Source organism: Lissotriton helveticus, chromosome 7 (genome assembly GCF_964261635.1).
Source record: "Lissotriton helveticus chromosome 7, aLisHel1.1, whole genome shotgun sequence".
Taxonomy (NCBI): domain Eukaryota; kingdom Metazoa; phylum Chordata; class Amphibia; order Caudata; family Salamandridae; genus Lissotriton; species Lissotriton helveticus.
The window spans coordinates 1,440,444,086-1,440,465,036 of record NC_136068.1 but is presented as its reverse complement, the minus strand read 5'-3'; the positions used below and the strand labels follow the sequence as shown (position 1 = coordinate 1,440,465,036).

The following is a 20,951-nucleotide window of genomic DNA, read 5'->3' as shown; positions in this document are numbered from 1 at the left end:
AGCCCTGGGGTCCGACATAGAATTGGGGGAGATCCGCGGTGCCATTAAACGGATGGCGAGAAATAAGACCCCGGGCCTGGACGGCCTGCCCGTGGAGTTTTATGCAGCTTATGCTGACCTCCTGGCCCCTAGGTTATTGGTGGTCTACAGAGAGGCGAAGAGGCTGGGGCGGCTCCCGAGCTCGATGTGTGAGGCGTTGGTGGTTCCTCTCCTCAAACCAGGAAGGGACTCGTCAGACCCGGGGTCTTACCATCCCTTATCGATGCTGACGGTGGACTATAAGATACTGAGCAGTATCTTGGCCTCGAGGCTGCTGGGACACATGAGTTCCCTGGTGCATGAGGACCAAGCAGGTTTTATCCCAAGGCGTAACACGACTATGAACATTCGCAGGTTGTTCCGTTTGCTAGGGGAACCGTTTGTGGATGCCCCGTCCCCGGTTGTCTTATCGGTGGACCTAGAGAAGGCTTTTGATAGCCTGGAGTGGGACTACCTTTGCACGGTGCTGCGGAGATTCGGCCTCGGAGAGGGCTTCATCAGATGGACCGCGGTTCTCTATGCCTCTGCATCGGCCAGGGTCCGGGCGGGACCACTGATTTCCTCGCAATATCCGGTAGAACGAGGCACGAGGCAGGGGTGTTCGTTGTCCCCACTTCTCTTTGCACTGGCGGTGGAACCTCTCGCGCTGCATCTTCGATCGGGAGCCCACTATATGGGCCTGTGGACGCCTTTGGGCCCGCACTACGTTTCGCTGTATGCAGACGATCTGTTGCTCTTCCTAGAGGACCCCCTCGACGCTTTACATGGAGCGGCGACGGCGCTCACGGAGTTTGGGGAGGTTTCGGGCCTCCGGGTGAATTGGTCCAAGACCTGTCTTTTCCCGGTTCGTAAGGGTGCCCCCGCCCCTACTCCAAGTAGGGAGATTAGATGGGAGCCCGACTGCTTTAAGTACCTGGGGGTATTCGTCTATCACGACCCATCCGACCTCCTAGATGGGAACATTGCCCGCAGCACTCGAGCACTTCGAGGCTGCATGGACTTCTGGGCCACGCTGCCGCTCTCGGTGGCGGGACGGATCGCTCTGCTTAAAATGGTGGCGCTTCCCAGGCTCTTATATTATTTCCGGACACTACCGATCTGGGTCCCACCGGCCACGTTTCGACTATTACGATCTATGGTGGTCGGATTCCTCTGGGGCTCGGGCCGCCGTCGGGTGGCCCTCAAGACCCTGATGAGGCCGAAGGATGAGGGGGGGCTTGCGGTGCCGGACTTCGAAAAGTATTATCTGGCGGCGCAGCTCCAGACCTTCACCCAGGCGATCGCCCGGGAATTTCGAGGCCCGGAAGACAGACGGGGGACGGGCATGGCCAGGCATGTTCTCTCCTTCATAGTGCTGCGGCAACGTTTGGCCCTGCGGGATTTGTCGTTGGAGGAGCGGACCGTCCGCCTATGTTGGAATCGGGCTCACGCCCGAGGCCATCTGAGAACACCATATGCGCCCGAAATACCTTTGGGGATGCTGACGGCCCTCCCCCATGGAGGCGATTGGTCGCGATTGGCGGCCTGGGAGGACGCTGGCTTACAGCTGGTTGGGGATCTGTATGAGGACGGGGCGCTCTTGCACTTCCAGGATCTTATCGACCGCTTCGAGATCCCCCGTGGTGACTTTCTGTTGCACTCGGCCATTGTTCGAGCGATCCAGGCGCACTGGAAGAGCGGGCAGGAGGAACCCACCTTATCTCCGGTGTGCCAATACGTGATGATGTCTGCGGGCACGGTGAAGGCGGTCACTTGCCTTTACGGCAGATTGATCAACGAGGGGTTGGCTCCTCTCACTACTTTGAGAAACCGCTGGGAGGAGGACATTGGCAGGGAGATCCCGGAGACGACCTGGTCCCAGTTGGTGCGGCGAGCCTGGAAGGGCACACGCCACGCCCGTTTTCAGCTGGTCCACTATTACGTTCTCCATAGAGCATATCTGACCCCAGTGAAAATTAAACGATATTTTGCCACGAATTCGGCGGATTGCCCTAGGTGCCCGGCTCAGGAGGCGGACCTCCTCCACATGTTATGGGCCTGCCCGGGATTATCATCCTACTGGGTGGAAGTGGGGAAGACCCTGGAGGAGGTGACGGGGAGATCCTTATCATTTGATGCGGCGGTGGGACTCCTACACTGGTTCCCTCATACCCCTAAGAATAAAATCTCCAGCAAATTTATCGACCTAGGGCTCCTTCTTGCTAAGCGAGAGGTGACCAGGAACTGGAAGGCACGAGTGGGTCCGACAGGGAGTCGATGGCACAGCGAGCTCTTGAAGTGGGCGGCGGGGGAGAGCACCCTGAGATACCAACTGGCTGGGAGGCAGCGTAATGAGAAGGCGCAGGAGGCAGCGTTGGAGTGGGAAATGTTGGTGCAGGCCCTCAGGGATTATTGCGCCCCCAGCGACTCTGAAGGTGAAGAAGCGACTCGCCCCGAGTCCCATTAAAACGTTTGCACTATTATTCCTGTTGCTTTCCCCGTGGGTCCCATAGTAGATCCTGTTGCGGTTGTTCTCAGGCGCTGATGGCGGGGTTGGGTGGGATTTACTTTGGTTAGTAGTATTTTGAGGGTGGGAGGTTTTTCTTTTGGGTTTATAGGCTTGTTTGGAAAAGCAGATGACGGACAGTGGATCATCCGGACCAGCTCTGACATCCTTCTGAGCCCCCATTGAATTTCGCCGCCCGACCCCAGGGTTGTGGGCCGGAAGGCTGTGTACGAAACTTACGGTGCGGGGACAGAGGGTTGTATTTCGCTGATATTGCTTGTGTTATTATGCTGGTCGATTTTGTACCGATTTACTAATTCCTGCAATAAAAATATATTTAAAAAAAAAAAAATGGAACATTATGTGTACTGGCTTACTCCTAGGGGTCTGGTTTGATGTATACTTCCCCCAGGCTGGGGGGAGTGGAGAGGATAGTTTTCATGCTCTCCATGGCATGAAGACCCAGCTTAATAGACTAATAGCTTATCGACTGAGGCCCTCTTTTTGAAAAGCTTTGATGGGGTTCGTCCCCTTTGAGATTAGATGCTGGGGTGTTTTGGCTCTCCCGATACGTGCCACATTTATTAACGCCTGGCACCTCTGTCTTCTTGCTCGATGCCTCGACTTCTGGCGAGTATGACGGGGGCGAGGTTGTGTCGCCACCCTAGACGGCCCCTAAGGGCATTTCCCCGACCTGGTCCACTACAAGAGTTTAGTGAGACCCCAAATGTTGTTGTTTTGTTTGTTGGGGGGGGGGTGGGTTATGGATGGGTGGGTGCGGGATACTGGCATGATTGGGATGCTTCAGTGGGTGGTGGGGGTGGGGGGGGAATGGGATTGAACACATGTTGTCACGAACGGTTTGATGCGTACTTTAGTGCACTTTTAGTTTTTGCGACTGCATTTGTGGAGTGACTACCTACGCCCTATACTACATTTGGTGATCCTACTTTTGCTATTCCGTGCTGTACATTCGCTTGGTTCTGCAAGTCCAAATTACTCTTACGCACACATTATGACTCATAGGGGGTTACCACTAAATGTCCTCACGTGGAATGTCAGGGGGTTAGGGGACCCTAGAAAGAGACAGCAGATCATAGCCTACTTAGACCGCCACCGCATTCATATAGCGATGCTACAGGAAACTCATCTTAATCCCTTACTGACTCCCACTTTTGCCTCTTGGTGGTCATCATACCGAATCTTCTCATCTTACTCTACTTATGCCAGAGGCACCGCTATATTAATTAAGAATAATGTGCCTTTCTCTGCTGTGGGCTCCCTCAGTGATGAACAGGGGAGGTTCTGCCTTATATGGGGGCGACTTGGACAAGAATCAGTGACACTGGTATGTTGTTATGGCCCCAACACAGATTCCCCTGACTTTTTCTCTTCCCTATGGGACAGGATAAGGGAGATTGATTCAACCAATGTTACCTGGGGAGGGGATTTTAATGTTACCTATGCTCCTTCTGTCGACAGGTCTCACCCCGCACCACACCACAGTAACAAGGCAGTCGCACTGCTCCAGGATATCATCCTTGATAATTGCTTGCTAGATGCTTGGCGCCATGTCTATCCTCACCGACGTGAGGGTACGCATTTTTCTGCTCACGCTGCCTCTTGGGCGCGACTGGACTATTGGCTTTTGTCTCGAGGCTTGGGTCCCCTGATTAATGAGACACAACACTTAGGCAGGACATATTCTGATCATGCACCTGTTTTACTAACTTTCTCCCCCTTGCTCTTTGATTGCCCGCGCAGTGCGTGGCGACTAAACGCGCATATGTTGCTTGATGAGGTCTTCCGAACAGAATTGGGAGACGAGATCAGGGAATTTTTTTAGATAAATAAGGGGTCGGTACAAAGCGTGGAGACGATCTGGGAGGCTTTTAGCATCACCATCAGAGGGGTGTGCATGTCCAAGGGAGCGGGAGTGTTGAAAAGCATCACTACCTCTATACATAGATTGGAGCTAGAGCTTCGCAGGCTTGAAGTTCTTCTGGCTCGTCACCCTGATGGAGACACCCAGGGCACATTCAGAACAACGTTAACGGAATATATGGTGGAAGCTGAGCGGGAAGTGCGCTTTCGTGGCAAACACTGGGTAGCGCGTAGATATGGTTAAGGGGAACGGTCTGGTAAAGCTCTTGCAGATGTGATTAGACACCCACGGCACTCTAACTATATAGTTGCCTTAGATAAATCGGATGGTACGAGATGCTGGGATACTGCCTCCATCCTCGAGGAATTCACCGACCATTATGCTACCTTATATACAAGTGCTGGCCAACGAGATCTAGATTTGGATTCATACTTGGGTGATGTAGCCCTGGGATGGATCAGTGATGGGGATCGGGAATTTCTAAGTGCGCCATTCGAGCTAGATGAGGTGCGAGATGCCATTATGGGCATGCAATCGGGTAAGGCCACTGGCCTAGATGGCATCCCTATTGAATTTTATAAAACTTTTATCGATCTGATGGCACCTATTTTACGCGAGGTCTTCGAAGAATCCCTTGAAGTGGGAATCCTTCCTCCGTCCATGAGAGAGGCGCTTATTATTTCCCTCCTGAAACCTGAGAAGCCACCTCATCAATGTGGCTCCTATCGCCCCCTTTCTTTGCTAAATTGTGATGCGAAGATATTGGCGAAATTGATAGCCAACAGACTGACTTTGCTCTTATACCGCCTAGTATTACCGGATCAATCTGGATTTGTCCCGGGGAGATCCACCACTCATACTGTTTCCCCTGACCTTCCCCTTGCGGCTGTCTTTCTTGACGCCACCAAAGCTTTTGATTCTGATTCTGATTTTTGATTCTGTTGAATTGGACTATCTATTCGGGGTCATGCTACGGATGGGCTTCCCCCCTCTATTCATTTCATGGATCAAGCTCCTATATTGTCGACCAGGCGCCAGAGTAATGATCAATGGGCGTATGTCAGCACCCTTCTCCATTGCCAGGTGCACGCGACACGGAACCACTTACCGCTCGGCTAAGGCAGCGGCATAACGATATGGCTCTGCGGTGTCAACTACGGCAGATTTTGGTCTCAATGTATGCCGATGACAACCCAGTTCCAACCTTAACATGCTCCTTCGGGAGTTTGTTATCTTTGGCGGCATATCTGGAGTCCAGGTTAACTGGGGAAGACCATGTATATTCCCCCTTATGGCCTCGATGTTGGGCTTCCCCTTAGTTTACCCATTAGATTGGTGTGAAGATGAGCTCCGCTATCTGGGGATTGGCATAACACGAGATAAAGAAGAACTTATGAGACTTAACTATAGGGTCGCGCTAACCCGTATTGCCGACAAGGTGGATCGCTGGATAAAACTCCCACTTTCGATGGCCGGACGGGCTTCTTTGATCAAAATGGTCATACTTCCACAACTACTCTACCTCTTCCTTAACATTCCGAATCATCCTGGGCGCCACTTCTTCGCGTTGTTAAAAACTGAAATGATTAGATTGGTGTTTGGGGGGGGGGGGAACAGGCTCGCCTACAATGGTCGGTTCTCACCAGACCTTATGCCTCTGGTGGCTTTGCTATCCCAGATCTAGAATTGTTTTAGTTAAGTGCACAGGCCCATTATTTATTTTATTGGATGCGACCTCATCGATACATGTCACACGTAGCAGCTGAACACTGGCTTGCGCACCCGATCCCCATTGAAGGGGTATTGTTTGCTGAAATACCAGCTCGAGAACAAACCCAGAGTACCGTCAATGCCACAGTTACGGCGTGGCGTCGTATCGCGACCCTATTGGGAGTTGATTCTTTATACTCCCCGCTTTTACCGTTGGCCTATCATCCTACTATGCCACTGCTGCAAGAGACGCTTTTTCACAAACTTAAAGAGAGAACTGCTCTCACCACTTGGGGTGCTCTGTTTGTGGATGGCCGGTTCCATGAGTCGGACAGTCTATTTCGAGACGTGACTCGCACGCCACTGGACAGCTTCCTATAGTTGCGACTCTGGAATGGGATCCGAGCTTTACATGCCGATTTCCCGGCGGAGCCCCCCACACTGGTACCTCTCCACTTGCTCCTGCAACGTGAAACGTCTGCCAAATTGCACCGGTTTCAGCTGCGAGACTCGGATGCCTGCGAAAGGTGCCATGCGACCAACTCTGATATGCTACACCTTGCTTGAAGCTGTCCCACGGTTCCCCCCTATTGGGGGCAGGTTTTTCAGGCTCTGCATCAGATGACTGAGATACAACTTGACGCTACTCCGCTGATGGCATTACTTGGCTATGTTCTACCTGTTCCGTCCCCTTGTCGTAAATATGTAGCGTTAGCATTATTGATGGCTAAGAGACGCATGCCGCTGGGGGAGGGTACGTAAGTTTAAGGAATGGCTGGATGACATGATCTATTGCCAGGAGCAGTTATCCAATTATGCTGAATTGTTACCTACATCCTCGAGACCTCGAGATATTTGGTCACCGCTGACATCCTACTTAACTGCCAGATCATCAGACACTGATGCAGTGACCCTGGCAGACAGCCCTTTGTAACTACCTACCTCTCTATACATGACTCAACAGCACTGACAATCTTACTCCACGCTCCCAGATAAGGCGCCGGGAACTTATTTGCATTGTAGCTTTCAATAGATGCTGATTAGACCCCCCCCCCCCCCCCCCCCGAGACAATTATATGTTCTTCTGCTTTAATCATTGTTGGCTGCCCCCCCCCTGTGAGGCCTCATTCCTCAGTTTCCTAGTGAGATCCCGTATGGAAGTGCAGTGACCGCTGATCACCTGTGTTGTTCTCTTTATTCTTTCACTTTGCCATTCACCCACGGAATGTCAGTGTAGGGTTTTTATTTGCCACTGTTCAAAGGTAGCATGTTGTGTAGTAAGTGACTCCTTCATGATTACTTGACGCGGCCGGCCCAGAGTGGTTGTAGGCGGCTTGCTGTGTACAATGCTAATCTGCTTTACATGCTCTGATTCTTGCATCGGAAGCCGGCCACGTGATGGATGCGGGCTTACACTCCTGTGTTTAATGAGTTACCAATAACAAAAAAAAAAAAAAAAAAAAAAGTCAGTGATTGAAAAGGGGGTCGCTATAAATGTATTCTTCGTACTTTGTGGCATAACGTAGGTGCACTTTTTACTCCCTCATTTCTTTCTGCGAACGTAAAGTGTGGTCCTCCCCCACCACAGTCCCGCAGTATAAAATGCACCCTGTAACACAGAAATAAGCAGGAAGGATTGTTTTTTTTTATATGCTTATTTCATGCTCTGGAGGAAATCTTATAAATATTATTTAAATCCGATCTGAATTGGTACACTCACGTGATCCTGCCACGAGTCAGTTAATAGGTGGTTCAGTTGGTGAACTCCAATATGGAAGTATTCATTAGTATCAAGTATATATTAAACATATATGAGTACGGCTTTTTTCCCATTGCACATGTGAAGTGAATCACTTCTTCTCGAACGCTGTCAGTTACGGAAAAAGAGTCACAGATGATTAAAGTTATTTGTCTAGGAATACATAGTTTGGACTGGTGAAACTGGGATTGTAGTCCAGGTTTTCGGATTCCGCTTTCTGAACACTGTCATATCTCCTTCTGTTGTTACGTTTAAACATATGTACACTTTTTGGTAATACTTGTCTTTCTAGAAAAAAAATTGTACTCGGAAGCGTTTTGCACCCCGTATGAAGGGATGTTTGATTTAAAGAAATGATACTTTAAACCTTTAGTATGAAAGGATATGAGCATAAATCCATAATGAATATTTTGTGGTGAAATTGTCAATATGGTAGCTTTACTTGGAGAGTATTAATATTTATTTCAACTGTAACTCATTTAATCCGAAAAGCGGTGTTTTTCTGACTGACAATCTCACTGGCCATGATCACACACACATTATCTAACACAGTTAGGGTGGGGGCAACGGGGTGTGGGGGAAGTCAGGTCAATGCCATAAATGACAACAGATTGGCAGAATAGTCTTATTTTCAGCATGTGAACCGGTTTTACTGGAAGATAAAGTGATGTAAGGGGTAGCACTGAACTTTGAAGGCCTGGTGTTCCCTTGCTGAGGCCTTGCATTGAGGGGAGGTGAGTGCCGCCACAGTAGATGGCTTTTACTGTCTATTCTTTGAGAGAACTTCGATTATCAAGACATTTTTAGCATAAATGTGTTTACAGATAAACATGGTTTAATTTAGGCCTGTTTGGAATCTAAAACAAGCATTGGCAAAGCTAATAGGTTTCGGCAATCTGAGAGATTTCGGCAATCTGAGACGCGGTTCTAATCTCACCACCCCATAGGCCTCCAACGGTTGATGGATGGTTTTTCCCTATTCATCAAAGGAACAAAGCTAGTAATCAACAAATCCAAAACCTTTGTAATGGAATGTGGGAGGAGGAATGGAAAGAAGCCCTATTCATATTTCATTGATGGGCACAAGGTTCAACTTGTTGACAAATTTTCTTATCTAGGGGTTACTTTCTCAAACAATAAACATAACAAATGGTCTAGCGAACACAATAATGTAAGGTTCAAGATGGCCAGGAGTTCTAATGGCATATTTACGTTGGCGACGAAGCTGGGGGATAGGCGTGTCTATGATATGCTTAAAGTATTCCAGTCTCGATGCCTCTCTACGGCCCTGTATGGAGCAGGTGTCTGGGGCTACGCCCCGGCGGGACCGCTCCAGGTAGAGGAGAACACTTTTTTAAAGAGACTCTTGTGTCTGCCCAGCTCAGTTTCCAACGTTCTAGTGCACAAAGAATTGGGTATTTTCCATCTTTCGGATTTGGTTCTCCTGAGACCACTTATGCTCTGGCGCTCAATATGGATGAAAGAAGAGACGTCTTTGTGTAGATCGATTATATCTGACTGTTTGTCCCTGGATAACTATCGAAGGATTCCTTGGCTAAAGTATATTGTGGACAGTTTTCAGGAGCACTTTGGCCTGGATGTTTTTACTAATCATTGTGGTGCCTCTGATGTAGCCAAACATGAAATCAAGAACTCCTTTTTAAACCACCAAGCTAACAGACGGCACCAGGACAATGTTGAACTTTCCTCTTGTATTTTATATCATGATCCAAATGATTTTTTGGGCTTCCAACCGTATTTATCGCAGGTGACTTGGAAGGCCCACCGGTTTATGTTGACTAGATTGCGGAACTGGGATAGTCCACAATCTAGTGGCCTTCCCACAACAGCGTTCACCCCCTATTGGTCCCTGCCCTTGTGATAACATTTGTTTACAAAGCACTAAGCACTTTCTTTTGTTTTGTCAACTGTATAAATACTTGCGGACTGCTTATCTTAAACCAGTGTTTGTAAAGTTTGGAGTTAGGACTGTAAAAGACTCCATGAGACTGCTTTTTAATCTTCGGCACCCTGATGTATGTTTTTATACAGCTACCTTCCTTTTAAAATCAATTAATGCCAGGAAAAGTATGCAGTTTTAATTATCATTAACTGATCTGTAAAATTTGCGTTAGTATGGCCACCGCTTTTCTTAACTGTATTTTTGTATGTTGTGCTTTTATGGACTTGTTTCTTGCTCCGAATAAAGCTTTATGAAATGAAAAAAATGAGAGCTGTAGACATTGTCAGTGTTAATGTCTATAAACGTTGTCAATGTGTTGTCAATGCAAATGGCACATCAGCGCAGCCAGGCGCACTTGGTGCCAGGCGAGGCCTGCCCTCCACGCAGTGTCACCAGTGGAGCGTGTAATGTGCCCTCGCCCCTCCAGGGTCCGAAGCACTGAAAGCAGCGCAGCGGACACATATCGATATAGAGAAACAACATCTCCACAGCAGTTCTCCACTTACAAATGGCATCATGTAATAATAATGTTATTTACTTTAAATAGCATAATGTAAGCAATTGGTTTTTGTTATTGTGGTCTCCCTGCATGCATGGAACAATGTATATGTGCCTACTGAGTATGTATGTTTCCACTATATAATTCTTGTTCCATCACATAAAAGAGATTAATAAAAGGAATATAAAGGAAATATATGTTGGTAAATATAACGTAGCCACTGTTGTTTCCCTGCCATGGTCAGCTTTTAATTTGATGGATGTGACAATTGAAAATAAAGCGCACAGGCATGATAAAATAATACGTCAAGGGGAGATGTAAATATAAACTCGCACTGCTGTGTGTTTCATAGAGGCATTATGTGAGTGCATGTCCGAAACCTGAAACAGGAAACTAATATAAAGTATTTTTTTAAGCGAGTATCTTGAGAGTAAACAGAATTAAAAGTAATGTTGGACTGGCAAATCATTATCTTTATTTGTACCCTGAATTGCTGGTGAAACATTTTCAATTGTGATTGCGCCTAAAACACACACTTACAATGTGCTTCTAGTGCTGCAATGGAAAGAGTTCATTTAGGTGTGTATTTACAAAGAAAATCATGCAAATAAAAGCATTCGTTTAGGTGCCCTCTGAAAACAGCATCTTGCTTTTGACCTCGGTCTTTAAATGCATAGCAAATTGAACAGGATAAGAACAAAATGTGCAGTCCTGGTTATACAGAAACAAATAGAAGCCTTAGTTTAAGCGTGTGTTTTGCAATTAAATCACATACACTCAGAATTAAAAGTAATGGTAAACCAGCAAATAAAAATAAAAATAAGTTCAGTATGTTGAAAGTATTTAACTTTGCTTTGTTGGTGCAACATTACATTTAATTAGAAATGTGTGTCAATTGCTTTTACAACATGCGCTTAAACAAAGGCTTTGCATCGCTTCCTTTTGTTTGTAAACACACACCCAAATAAAGTCTTTAAATTGAAGTGATAAAAGTGTAATTTAGCCACCTGTTTTGCTAATCAATCATGTGCACTCAGAATTACAAGTATATCATACTGATGCAGGACCTAAGTGTTGCCGTACACCAGTCATGTGTAAAATGTGTGTGAATGACTTTTACAACATGCGCCTAAACAAAGGCTCTGCATTGCTTGATTTTGTTTGTATACATGTACCAAAATAAAGTCTTTAAATTGAAGTGATAAAAGTGTGATTTGGGCACCTGTTTTGAAAGTCAATCACCGGCATGCAGAACTATAAGTAAATCGTTTCGATGCCGGGCCTGAGTGTTGACATACACCAATCATGTATAAAATAGCTAAAAAGGTGCCCTTGGAAAACAGCGGCTGCCATTTGACCTTGGTCTTTGAATGAATAGCAAATGTGATGAGAAGAGAACAAGATTTACAGACCTGTTTACAGAGGAGGTTGGAGTAGTGAGTGAAAACAAGAAAGCTCATGTTAAAGTGAACTTTAAAAAAGAAAAAAGTAGTTCCTGAAACAGATTCTAAAATTGAAGCAGTGGGGGGATAGTGTAATTGGTCCATTCTCTCCAGGAAGGCTAAACCCAGGAAGAGGCATGACAAATGCATGCCATGGACAAATGGGGATAAAAAATGAGTGATGATGGAGACAGCAAATGGGAAGTCTATGGGTAGGCTGAAGCCCAAGAAGTATACACAACATTTCTCTTCGAGACAGTGCATGCGCTGTCTAGCCAAGACCTAAAAAGGTACCTGTCACCCTTTAATGGTTTTATTGTTGTGGAACTGTGTGTACCTACGCAGAATTAAACTGCAACAAGGGGTGCGAGCGAGGTGAGAGGATGACTGTGAGGATTTGTGAACGCACACAAACTTGTAAGATTGTGGACAGGCACAAACACCACTTGGTCCCTTTCCTATCCAGGATATAGTTGGAATTTTATTCTAGAAAAGAAATGTAGTAATTGTCTTTCTAGAGTTAGAAGGGGAATAGAAAACCCAAAGACTTCGTGGGGTGTAGGGCAGAGATTTCTTCACAGGAAAAAGTGAATTGTTGCTTTGGGCTGCTATTCCTAAATGTGTCTTTTATTCCTTGCGTACAAGTCTGCATTCAGGAAACTGCAGCTGATGCATGCCAATCCCATTATTATGCATGGAAGGCACGGACTGTTGCAGCTTTCAGGTGTTACTTAAAGTTCCCAAAAGTTGAACATGTACACCTGTGTGCTAGAGTTTCTCAGTGGGTGTAAGTGTATGGCTACTTGTAGGTTAGAGTGAAGACATTGTGAGCTACACTGCTCTTACAAAATTTAAAGCAGTTGTTGTAACAAGAGGTTGTCACTGCCATTCTAACTGCTCCCTCTTGTTTGTTTCAGAAACAAAAAGGTGACGATTCTCACTCCCTGGCTGGCTCCTGTGGTATGGACTGGGACTTTCAACAGAGACATTGTGAACCAGCAGTTTGAGGACAAGAACTGCACCATAGGCCTGAGCGTGTTTGCACTTGGCAGGTATGATCAGGTGTGAAATTATTCCTTTTGCATTGTTTTAACGTGGTACATGTGCAATCAAATAAATCCTTCAGGGTGAAGATGAGTGCATTCTAACCCGGGGCAGAGCAGGCATAGAGCCTCTACACGAAGTTCCACGGAATTGGAAACCAACTCAGTGGAACATCGCTCAGCTCCGCACCCTCCCCCCTCCCAAAATAATTATAAAGCAATAATAAAGGCACTTACCGGCCGTGGCTGCCTCTTCCTCGCCATGGCCGCTATCCTTCCTCGTCCTCACCGTCCTTTTTCTTAGATAACCTTACGTTGTACGTCTCGCGTAGCTCACCCACAAGGGACGTACAACATAGGAGTTACCAGTGAAGAAGAACAGGGAGGAGGAGGAAGGAGAGCGGCCATGGCATGGAGGAAGCAGACACGGCAGGTAAGTGCCTTTTTAATTACTTTATAATTATTTTGGGAGGGTGGACGGGCCAGCTAACTACGCTCTGCCACGGAGTCGTAGTTTTGTCTGAACTCCGCATTCGCAATGGAATGCGAAGTAGGCACAACTACGCTGGCAGAGCGTAATTACCCGCACTGGCTTAGCGCATTAACAGGATACACATCGCATCTGCAACTGTGAGTCCATGCGGGAAAATGGCGAGCTTTGAGTTTCTGTAAAAGTTTAGATCAAACCACTAAAATTCTTGTTTCTGAAAAAGTCATAATTAAGCCCTAGCCACGAGTCTCTTCCTTATTGAAACTACATGTTGGACACAGTGCTTTCTTGTACTTCTAGGACCAAGGGTACTACCAGGGTCAACTGTGGCATAATCAGGAGCTGGGCACAGCCGGGGTGATTGCTAGCACTGTATTTAATGGTAATAGCGATATCAACTCTGAAAGAAGCTGACCATTTTAATTGGGACCACTGTTTGGACCGGATTAGTCAATACCTGTGTTTTTCTCAGTGTCTTTTTAGCAGTCTCTTTGGATCCAGTGTAAATTCTCTATCCTGGGAGTTGGGGTATTGATTAATTCACACGCTGTAAATACTCCGTACTTGACCTCCTCCATGAGCCTCATGCTAGGGGATTACAGATGGAACCCTAGTTCCAGTGAGGAATGGAGTAGAACTAGGGGCGTTGGTAATTCTGGCTTCAATCCCCTGTCTAGTCCCACCTTATCCCCATCAGCTCCCACCCCCATAGTTTTCCCTAGAGATTTTGGCAGCTTTCAGTAGTTGGTGTCACTGGGAGTTTTATCACGAATCTTGGAATCCTGGTGGGGTGGTAACTGCGGTGACTGACAAAGAGAGCATCTTTCAGTGCATAGAACCGCCTCCCCTGGAAACTAATCTGAGAGTTATCCTTTTCATGCAAAACATCGAAGACACTGCTAAATGGAAACATATTTTGGTCAAAATCCATCCTTGTCAAATTTGATGTGTTGAACTAACTGCAAAAGGCACTGTGCTCTTATGCCAACTAATTAGTCATCCTTTCCTTACACGACATGTGTCTACATAAGACGAACTAATGCCTGCCTGAGGGAAAGGTTGCAAATGAAACATGTTCTTTGTGTTGCGAAAGCCAAACACTTTGATACTGCATGCCTGGTGCTCTATCAATAATCCAGAGGGTAGGAAGTGCGTGCAATGCAAAACAAAAGGTACTACCACAAATAGAAGGCGAAGATACGTGGCTTATAGCATAGCTATGGGTAACTGCAAGGCCCAACAAACCTAAAAGAAGCAGTCTTGTCTATAAGGAAAATCATTTCACAACAGACTGGTGCCTTGCAAAATGAACAAGACCATATAGCAATCCTAATGTCCGGTTACAACAAGTGTGGCTATGGCTCATTCCTACCAGTCTTATCAGTGGAGAAGTGTGGCTCAATGGTTAGAGCAGGCAGACCTTGATGCAGAGCTCTGGCCAGGGACCAGGGTTCGATTCCCGCCTTGGCGGGTCTCTGGCTCATTAATTCCCCTGACTGGATATTCTCGCCTCAGTGCCTGTTCTGATCATGGGTCCCACGCTGCAACTCTGGGCAATAGCTTGCTTAGTCTCCACAACGGCCCCAAAAGCGCTGGGATGCCTGGCTGCACCTGGGGGTGCCCAGGAGTGGACATTTCCCAGGAAAGCCAGGAAGGGTTCCTAAGCGGTATACGGACAGCGCCGGGACACCTCCGGTGGAGGTAGCTGTGCGCTTTACAAATTCCGACATTTACATTTTTATTTATTTTATTTTTCATAGTGACCTGCCTATGTGGCTGTCACCTGTCTTTGTATGGGGGTGGCCTGCCTTTTTGGAGTTTATTTTAGCTTGCTGCCCTCCCAAGCCATAGTGAATTTGTCAGTGCCTGTGCTGGGTGCAGTTGCCACGGTTTCCTGTTGCATTGTACATCAATCTCAGAATGGTGACCAGTACACATGGATTGAGTATCTGCTGGTATGATGGTGGTCAAAGGCGTATGTGCTGTTGGTTGGCTGCTTAATGGCTTCCGCTGAAATTTTCCTTCCCGGGAAATAGATGTGATATTTGACACTATTGCAAGATTGATGATACTGCCTTAATGATTGTTGAATGTATTGCTGTTGATAACAAGAATGTGGATTAGTGCTTTACTCTTGTGCAAAATATCAATGTAGATGATTTCTCTTCCCTCATTCTTTTAGCTGTTTTGCACACTTGCTTCTATTTTCCTTTCAAATGTGTTCATCTGGGAGGCGTGGCCAAGATGGCTGCACGGTAGGACGTGGGTTGTCGTCCCTCCGGCCTCACCACTCACCGCCTTGTAATTGCCCACTCCCCGGTCCCCAAACAGCTGTACAGGGACCGGAACTGAGCGGAGCTTCCTCCGGTGCCAGTGTGTGCGATTGGCGGCTGCATCAGTGCTCTTTCCCCATGGATCCTGCTCGGCCCACGAGCGCCCTGATGCAGTGAGGTAGCAGCAGCTATCGCGCGCCCAAACAGACCCGAGACCCGCTGAGAACACGCTACTTGCATGGGACCCTGAGCCAGCGCGACTGTTGTGTGGCTCGAGGGGTGAGAGAGGGCCCGCAGCTGGCATTCATCGCCCAACGCATGGTTGGGCCTCCGTGGGGCTCCCACTATCTTCTCCTGGGCCAGAGCTGCGTGTCCGGAAGCACCAAACCCAGGACCTGTCATCCCTCCCCCCCACCCTGCTGAGGTCTGGATAATAGGCGGACCAGGAGATCACTTACCCCGCACAATACTCTGCCCTCCACCACGATTGTGGATCCGCAGTGGGGCGTGGTGGCTCTTTCGGACTACGGCCATTTTCTCTCTCCCCCAGCACGTACTGGACCCGGGATATAAGAGCCGCTGAGCCAGGGAACTGACGAGTGCACTGCACAGAGCGCAATGGAGAGGCCGGCCCCAAGGACTGTCTGTCCCAGCACTGGAGTGAGCACATGCGGCTGGGGCTGCTCTCTGGGTGAGTGCTGCTTTGACCTTCGCCATTACCAGTGGGGGAAAACCTGTCGGCCATTCTTGAGTCGGACCTGGATGGAGGGCGGTTGACATCAGGTGCCTGGCATTGACTGTGAGGGGCAACACAGCTGGTACACGAGCCCACCCCACAAGGCCCCTAGCGACTGTTAGTAGTCACCATCTGGGAAAACTGTTCCCTTGGACAAGTGAAAGGGCTGTCCTACTGCCGGAGAGGGGGCTGGGAACGGCACCTGCCAGCCACTTTCTCGCCTGCGACACCCCGGATCCCTTATATTGGTTACAGACCAGAACGGACCTTGGTTAATTTACTCGCCACCCTGCCATGCCAGGGCTGGGATTCGTGGACCAGGAGCATCGCACCGGACACACAAAGCCCGCCTGGAAATGACTGGGGAGTCTGGGCGTATATCCACTTCATGCCACCGACCTACAGCGACGTTCGATGGCCCGGTGGTCCCTAGGCGTGGACTCCGGCCTGTGCAATGACACTCTTGTACCCCTGAGCCTGGAGGACTGCTGGGCACCACCCTAGCGGACCCCTCGTAGCCCTCCCTGCCCACCCAGCGTGGCATCATGGCATCTGCCAGAACATAGGGGGAGAAGAACCTCAAGGAATTGCTACTGAAGCAATTCTCTGGCCCAGATATAGCGACCGCGTCACCTCGGGATATGGGGCATCTGGAGCAAATAGAAGGAGCGGACGGACCAGCCACAAAGGCCTTCATGATGGAGCTCTTCTACCCCTTTAAAGAGGATACATTAGAATTGAAGAGTCAACTCTCGGCTGATCTCAAAGAAGTCCGGCGAGATTTAGATGTAGTAGGCGAGAGAGTGGCCGTTCTCAAAGACCACGAGCTACACCATGAAGAAGACCTGCGCGAGCTGCAACAGGAAGTGCTCCGGCTGCAAGACCAAAATTTAGACCTCCAATCCCACGCGGAGGATCTGGAGAATCACTCACGAAGGAACAATATCCGCATTCGAGTGATCCCATGGCGCGCAGAGGGAGATGACCTGCGATCCTATGTCTTGGCTCTCTTTCGGCAGATTATAGGAGATGATGGCCCTCAAGAAATTCAGATGGGCAGGGTGCATCACGTGGGCCTGCCCCGGGGAGAGAAAGACCCCCTCCAGATGTGCTCTCGCTAAGGCTGTTGATTTGCTAGGACCGGATAACACGGCGGACGCCGAGCGGAGGGGAGCCCCAAAGGCCAGGCTTCACGTAGACTTTCACAATGGTACACTGTTGGGAAACCGACGGCCTCTGTGAAACCAGACCCAGAGGAGTTGGCTAAGGAACGGGAAGCGGTGATCTTCTCTCCCTCGCAACCACATGGCTGTCCGTGTTCACCTTGAGCACCCTAGTTACGCATACCGGGATTGATGTCATGGAATGAGGCTGGAGGGGCTCCTGGGACGATCATTTTTCCTCGTTCAGTGGAATGCCCTTCTGCAGTTCTTGGTTCCCCAGATACTCTGTTCGATGGTCCGCCTCCAGGGGCCGGCCCCTTTGCCTTGCAGATGGACTTATATCTAATGTCCCCTCATGGGGTTAAGTAATTTTGGATTGCTTTTTTATGCCTACATGTTGGAATTGTCCATGTTCTTCCTTCCTGTGTTGGCCCTTTTCGGGCTGGTATTCTTATGTTTGAGACGATTACCACTTGGTTGCTTTTGGGGTTGCTTTTTTCTTCTGGGTTAGGAAGGGTTCACCACCCAGTGAGCTTTTTATCCCTTTGCACTAACTCTTGTCTGGCGAGGTCTGTCTCCCTCCTTCCCGGGGCCTCTCTCCCAGCCCTGTCCTCCAATGCATCACCCAGGGCCTTAACAGTTGCACTAGTTGGCTTGTCCCCTATAGATGTAACTCAAGATTGCTAGCTTCAATGTCCTGGGTCTTAATAACCCTGTCAAATGGCAAGTGGTTCTTTCCCTCCTTTAGCACTCTGGTGGCGATGTTTGCCTTCTTCTAAAAACCCATTTGCTTCATAGTGACACACACCGCATGCGGAATAGCCACTTTCCCTTACAATTTTGGTCCTCTGGGAATAGTAAGCGGGTTGGGGTAGCCATCCTACTCTCCAAACGCTTAAGGGACTCACTGATGGGTCCCATCGCTGAGATCAAAGGTTGCCTATTTGCGCATGGGGCATTTTCCCTTCACTGTAGCATCTATTTACTCCCCAAATGAAAGATCGGAGAAATTCCTATTGGGTGCCTATGCTGACATTCTACACACGCCCGACCCTACGGTGGTGGTGGTGGGGCGACCTCACCTTGGTGACGGATGCCTGGCTGGACGGTTGAGGCTCGCGAACCAGGGGTGTGGGATCCCTATTGGCAGGAGGTGGTTACTGGCTCCGTGATTCTGGGATTCAAGATGCCTGGCGCTGCTTACACCCGGACAAGTGGGACTTTTCATACCACTCAGCTGCCCACAAGTCCTATGCCCACCTTGATCACTTCCTTGTTACCCCAGCCACTTGGACCTGCACTACAGACTCCACCATTGAAGCCCGCTCCCTGTACGATCACGTACACATTACTTTGACCATGCGTTTTCCCTCCGTAAATTCTTCCCCCACATCACACTGGCACTTGTGAGATTCGCTGCTCAGATCCCCGTCTCTGGTGGACGACAACAGACGTTGCCTGATTGACTATTTAGCGTTTAACAACATGGGTTCAACACCACTTTCCTCGATGTGGGAAGCACTTAAATTGGTTGCGAGGGGGGCGTTGATAGTCAAAGCAGCTTATGAGAACAAGACCAGACAGTCCAAGCACGCGGCCTTGGGAGCTACTGTTAGGGAACTGGAATCTATTCACAAATGCACTGGTGCTCCCAGAATTGGGCGGCAGTTAGAACCCAGCCATTGGCATAGCCAATAGGTCTCGCTTTTTGGACCTTATAAGTATTTAGTTATGCAGCACAATATCCTTGGTGCAACAACACCAACCGGCGAGACCTATTGGTTATGCCAATGCTTTTTTTTCCAAAATCTCCCACTCTGTGAACTGGAAAGGGGGAGAGGGGTCTGAGTGAGCAGGGTCATTTTGAACTGGGGGGCGGGAGGGTAGTAAGCTAGCTGAAGTGGATTTTTGAGGGGAGAGTGAGTTGAGGGTTCTGCATACTTGCCTAGCACTACATAGGGCATTCTGACCCGAAGATTCACCCAGCTGCGGTTTCTGAGCACTAGATTGAGAGTTTTTGTGAACTGTGAATTCATCAAGCAGGAGTCTTTGTGAGTGGAAAATTCAGCGGTTTATGTTATATAGAGCAATGGAGTCCTGGAATCTGGAGACATAATCGGTAGGTGGGCCTTTTTACCCGTTGTGCTGAAGGGGCCCCAGGGAACCGGTCAGATGGTGATGTCTTGAAGAGACTGTTCAGGGTTAAAACTACAGTTTGGGAATAACACGTCAGCACTGAACAGAAGAAGAAGGGATAGACGCACAAGAGGGGAGGGACAAACTAATGGGATAACAGGAGAGGGCAAGGGAGTTGTGGGAGGAAATGCATGCCCGCCTGTTTTTTTAAGTTTGGCGATACATGTCTGAAATACGTGCCATTATTATATCATACACAGCTGTGGGAGGGAAGAGAGTAGGTGGCGAAGAGGACACTTGGGGGCGGTGAAGGAGCAGAGAGACGGGCGTAAGGGAAAAGATTGTAGGCAGGAAGAGGAGGAGAGAGGGAAGAAGGGGGCGGCCCGAGGTTAAGTGCACCGTTCGAAGTGCATTATTAACACAAGCACGGCCTGGCGGCCACAAAAAGAATACGCACTCGGAATGTTTGCGGATTAACAGGGCTCACGCCCCCGCATTCCTATAGAGGTTTGGCATCTTGCGGCCTGAGACGAAATTTAATTCCTTCATATGGCCGCTCACGAGAGGGGATTAGAGACGGGCCCTTAATTCGATTTGGTTTAGCACCAGTGACATTACAGGCAGCGCTTATAGACGGCACATGCCGCTGAGGGGCAAGTCTTTCCCTTCTGGCTATTGAACCTCAAGAGTCCTCAAGTGCATGGGAACTTCATTTGTATGTAGTCCAAGTCCTTGTGAGCTGAAAGAGTTGACAAAGGAAACAAGCATTGGCCGTGAGCGGCCACGAAATGCGATCTGTGGCAGGAGAGTGGGTTAAGTGGGAGTTGTGTGCGCGCGCTAAAAAAAACAAGGCGGAGAGACAAACACACATTTTAAAAGGGGAGAACGTTGATGGGGTTAAGCTCGCTCTGTGGAAGAAGTGAGGTGAAGGAGATCAGTCAGCAGGAGAGAACGAAGAGGGAGTGGGAGAAGGGAAGGGGTAGGGGAGGGGATCATGCGAGAGCCAGATGCCAGCTGTGCACGTTGCGCGCGCTTGTGCGCATAACAGACAGCTGGTGGCCCGCAAAAGCACTTTGAAACCCGCTTACTAAATGTCTCGCCAGAGAAGTAAATGCGCTGGCTCAGGCGAGACCTAAAGAGCGACTTCGGATTCGGCGCCTAGACCTTGACTGAGCTGAGCATGCTGTGGTCCGACAGAAGCACAAATACTATGTGGGCTCTAATAAAGGGGGACGTATGCTGGCTCATTGCTTCCGCAGTCAGCGCATGGCGCAGGCTATCACAGCCATACAAGATGAGAGCAGGTCGACGATCATGGATGATGCCGG

The 20,951-nt window shown here is 48.7% G+C and overlaps 1 protein-coding gene across 3 annotated transcripts in view; it reads left to right on the top strand.

Moving 5' to 3' along the window:
* Positions 1–20,951, top strand: part of LOC144770342 (histo-blood group ABO system transferase-like) — a 652,215-nt gene that overhangs the window by 589,000 nt on the left and 42,264 nt on the right. For all 3 annotated transcript variants that reach the window (XM_078654796.1, XM_078654794.1, XM_078654795.1), the window contains one exon: positions 12,700–12,834. In XM_078654796.1, the coding sequence (XP_078510922.1) occupies positions 12,700–12,834 (135 nt within the window). The remainder of the gene's footprint in view (positions 1–12,699; positions 12,835–20,951) is intronic.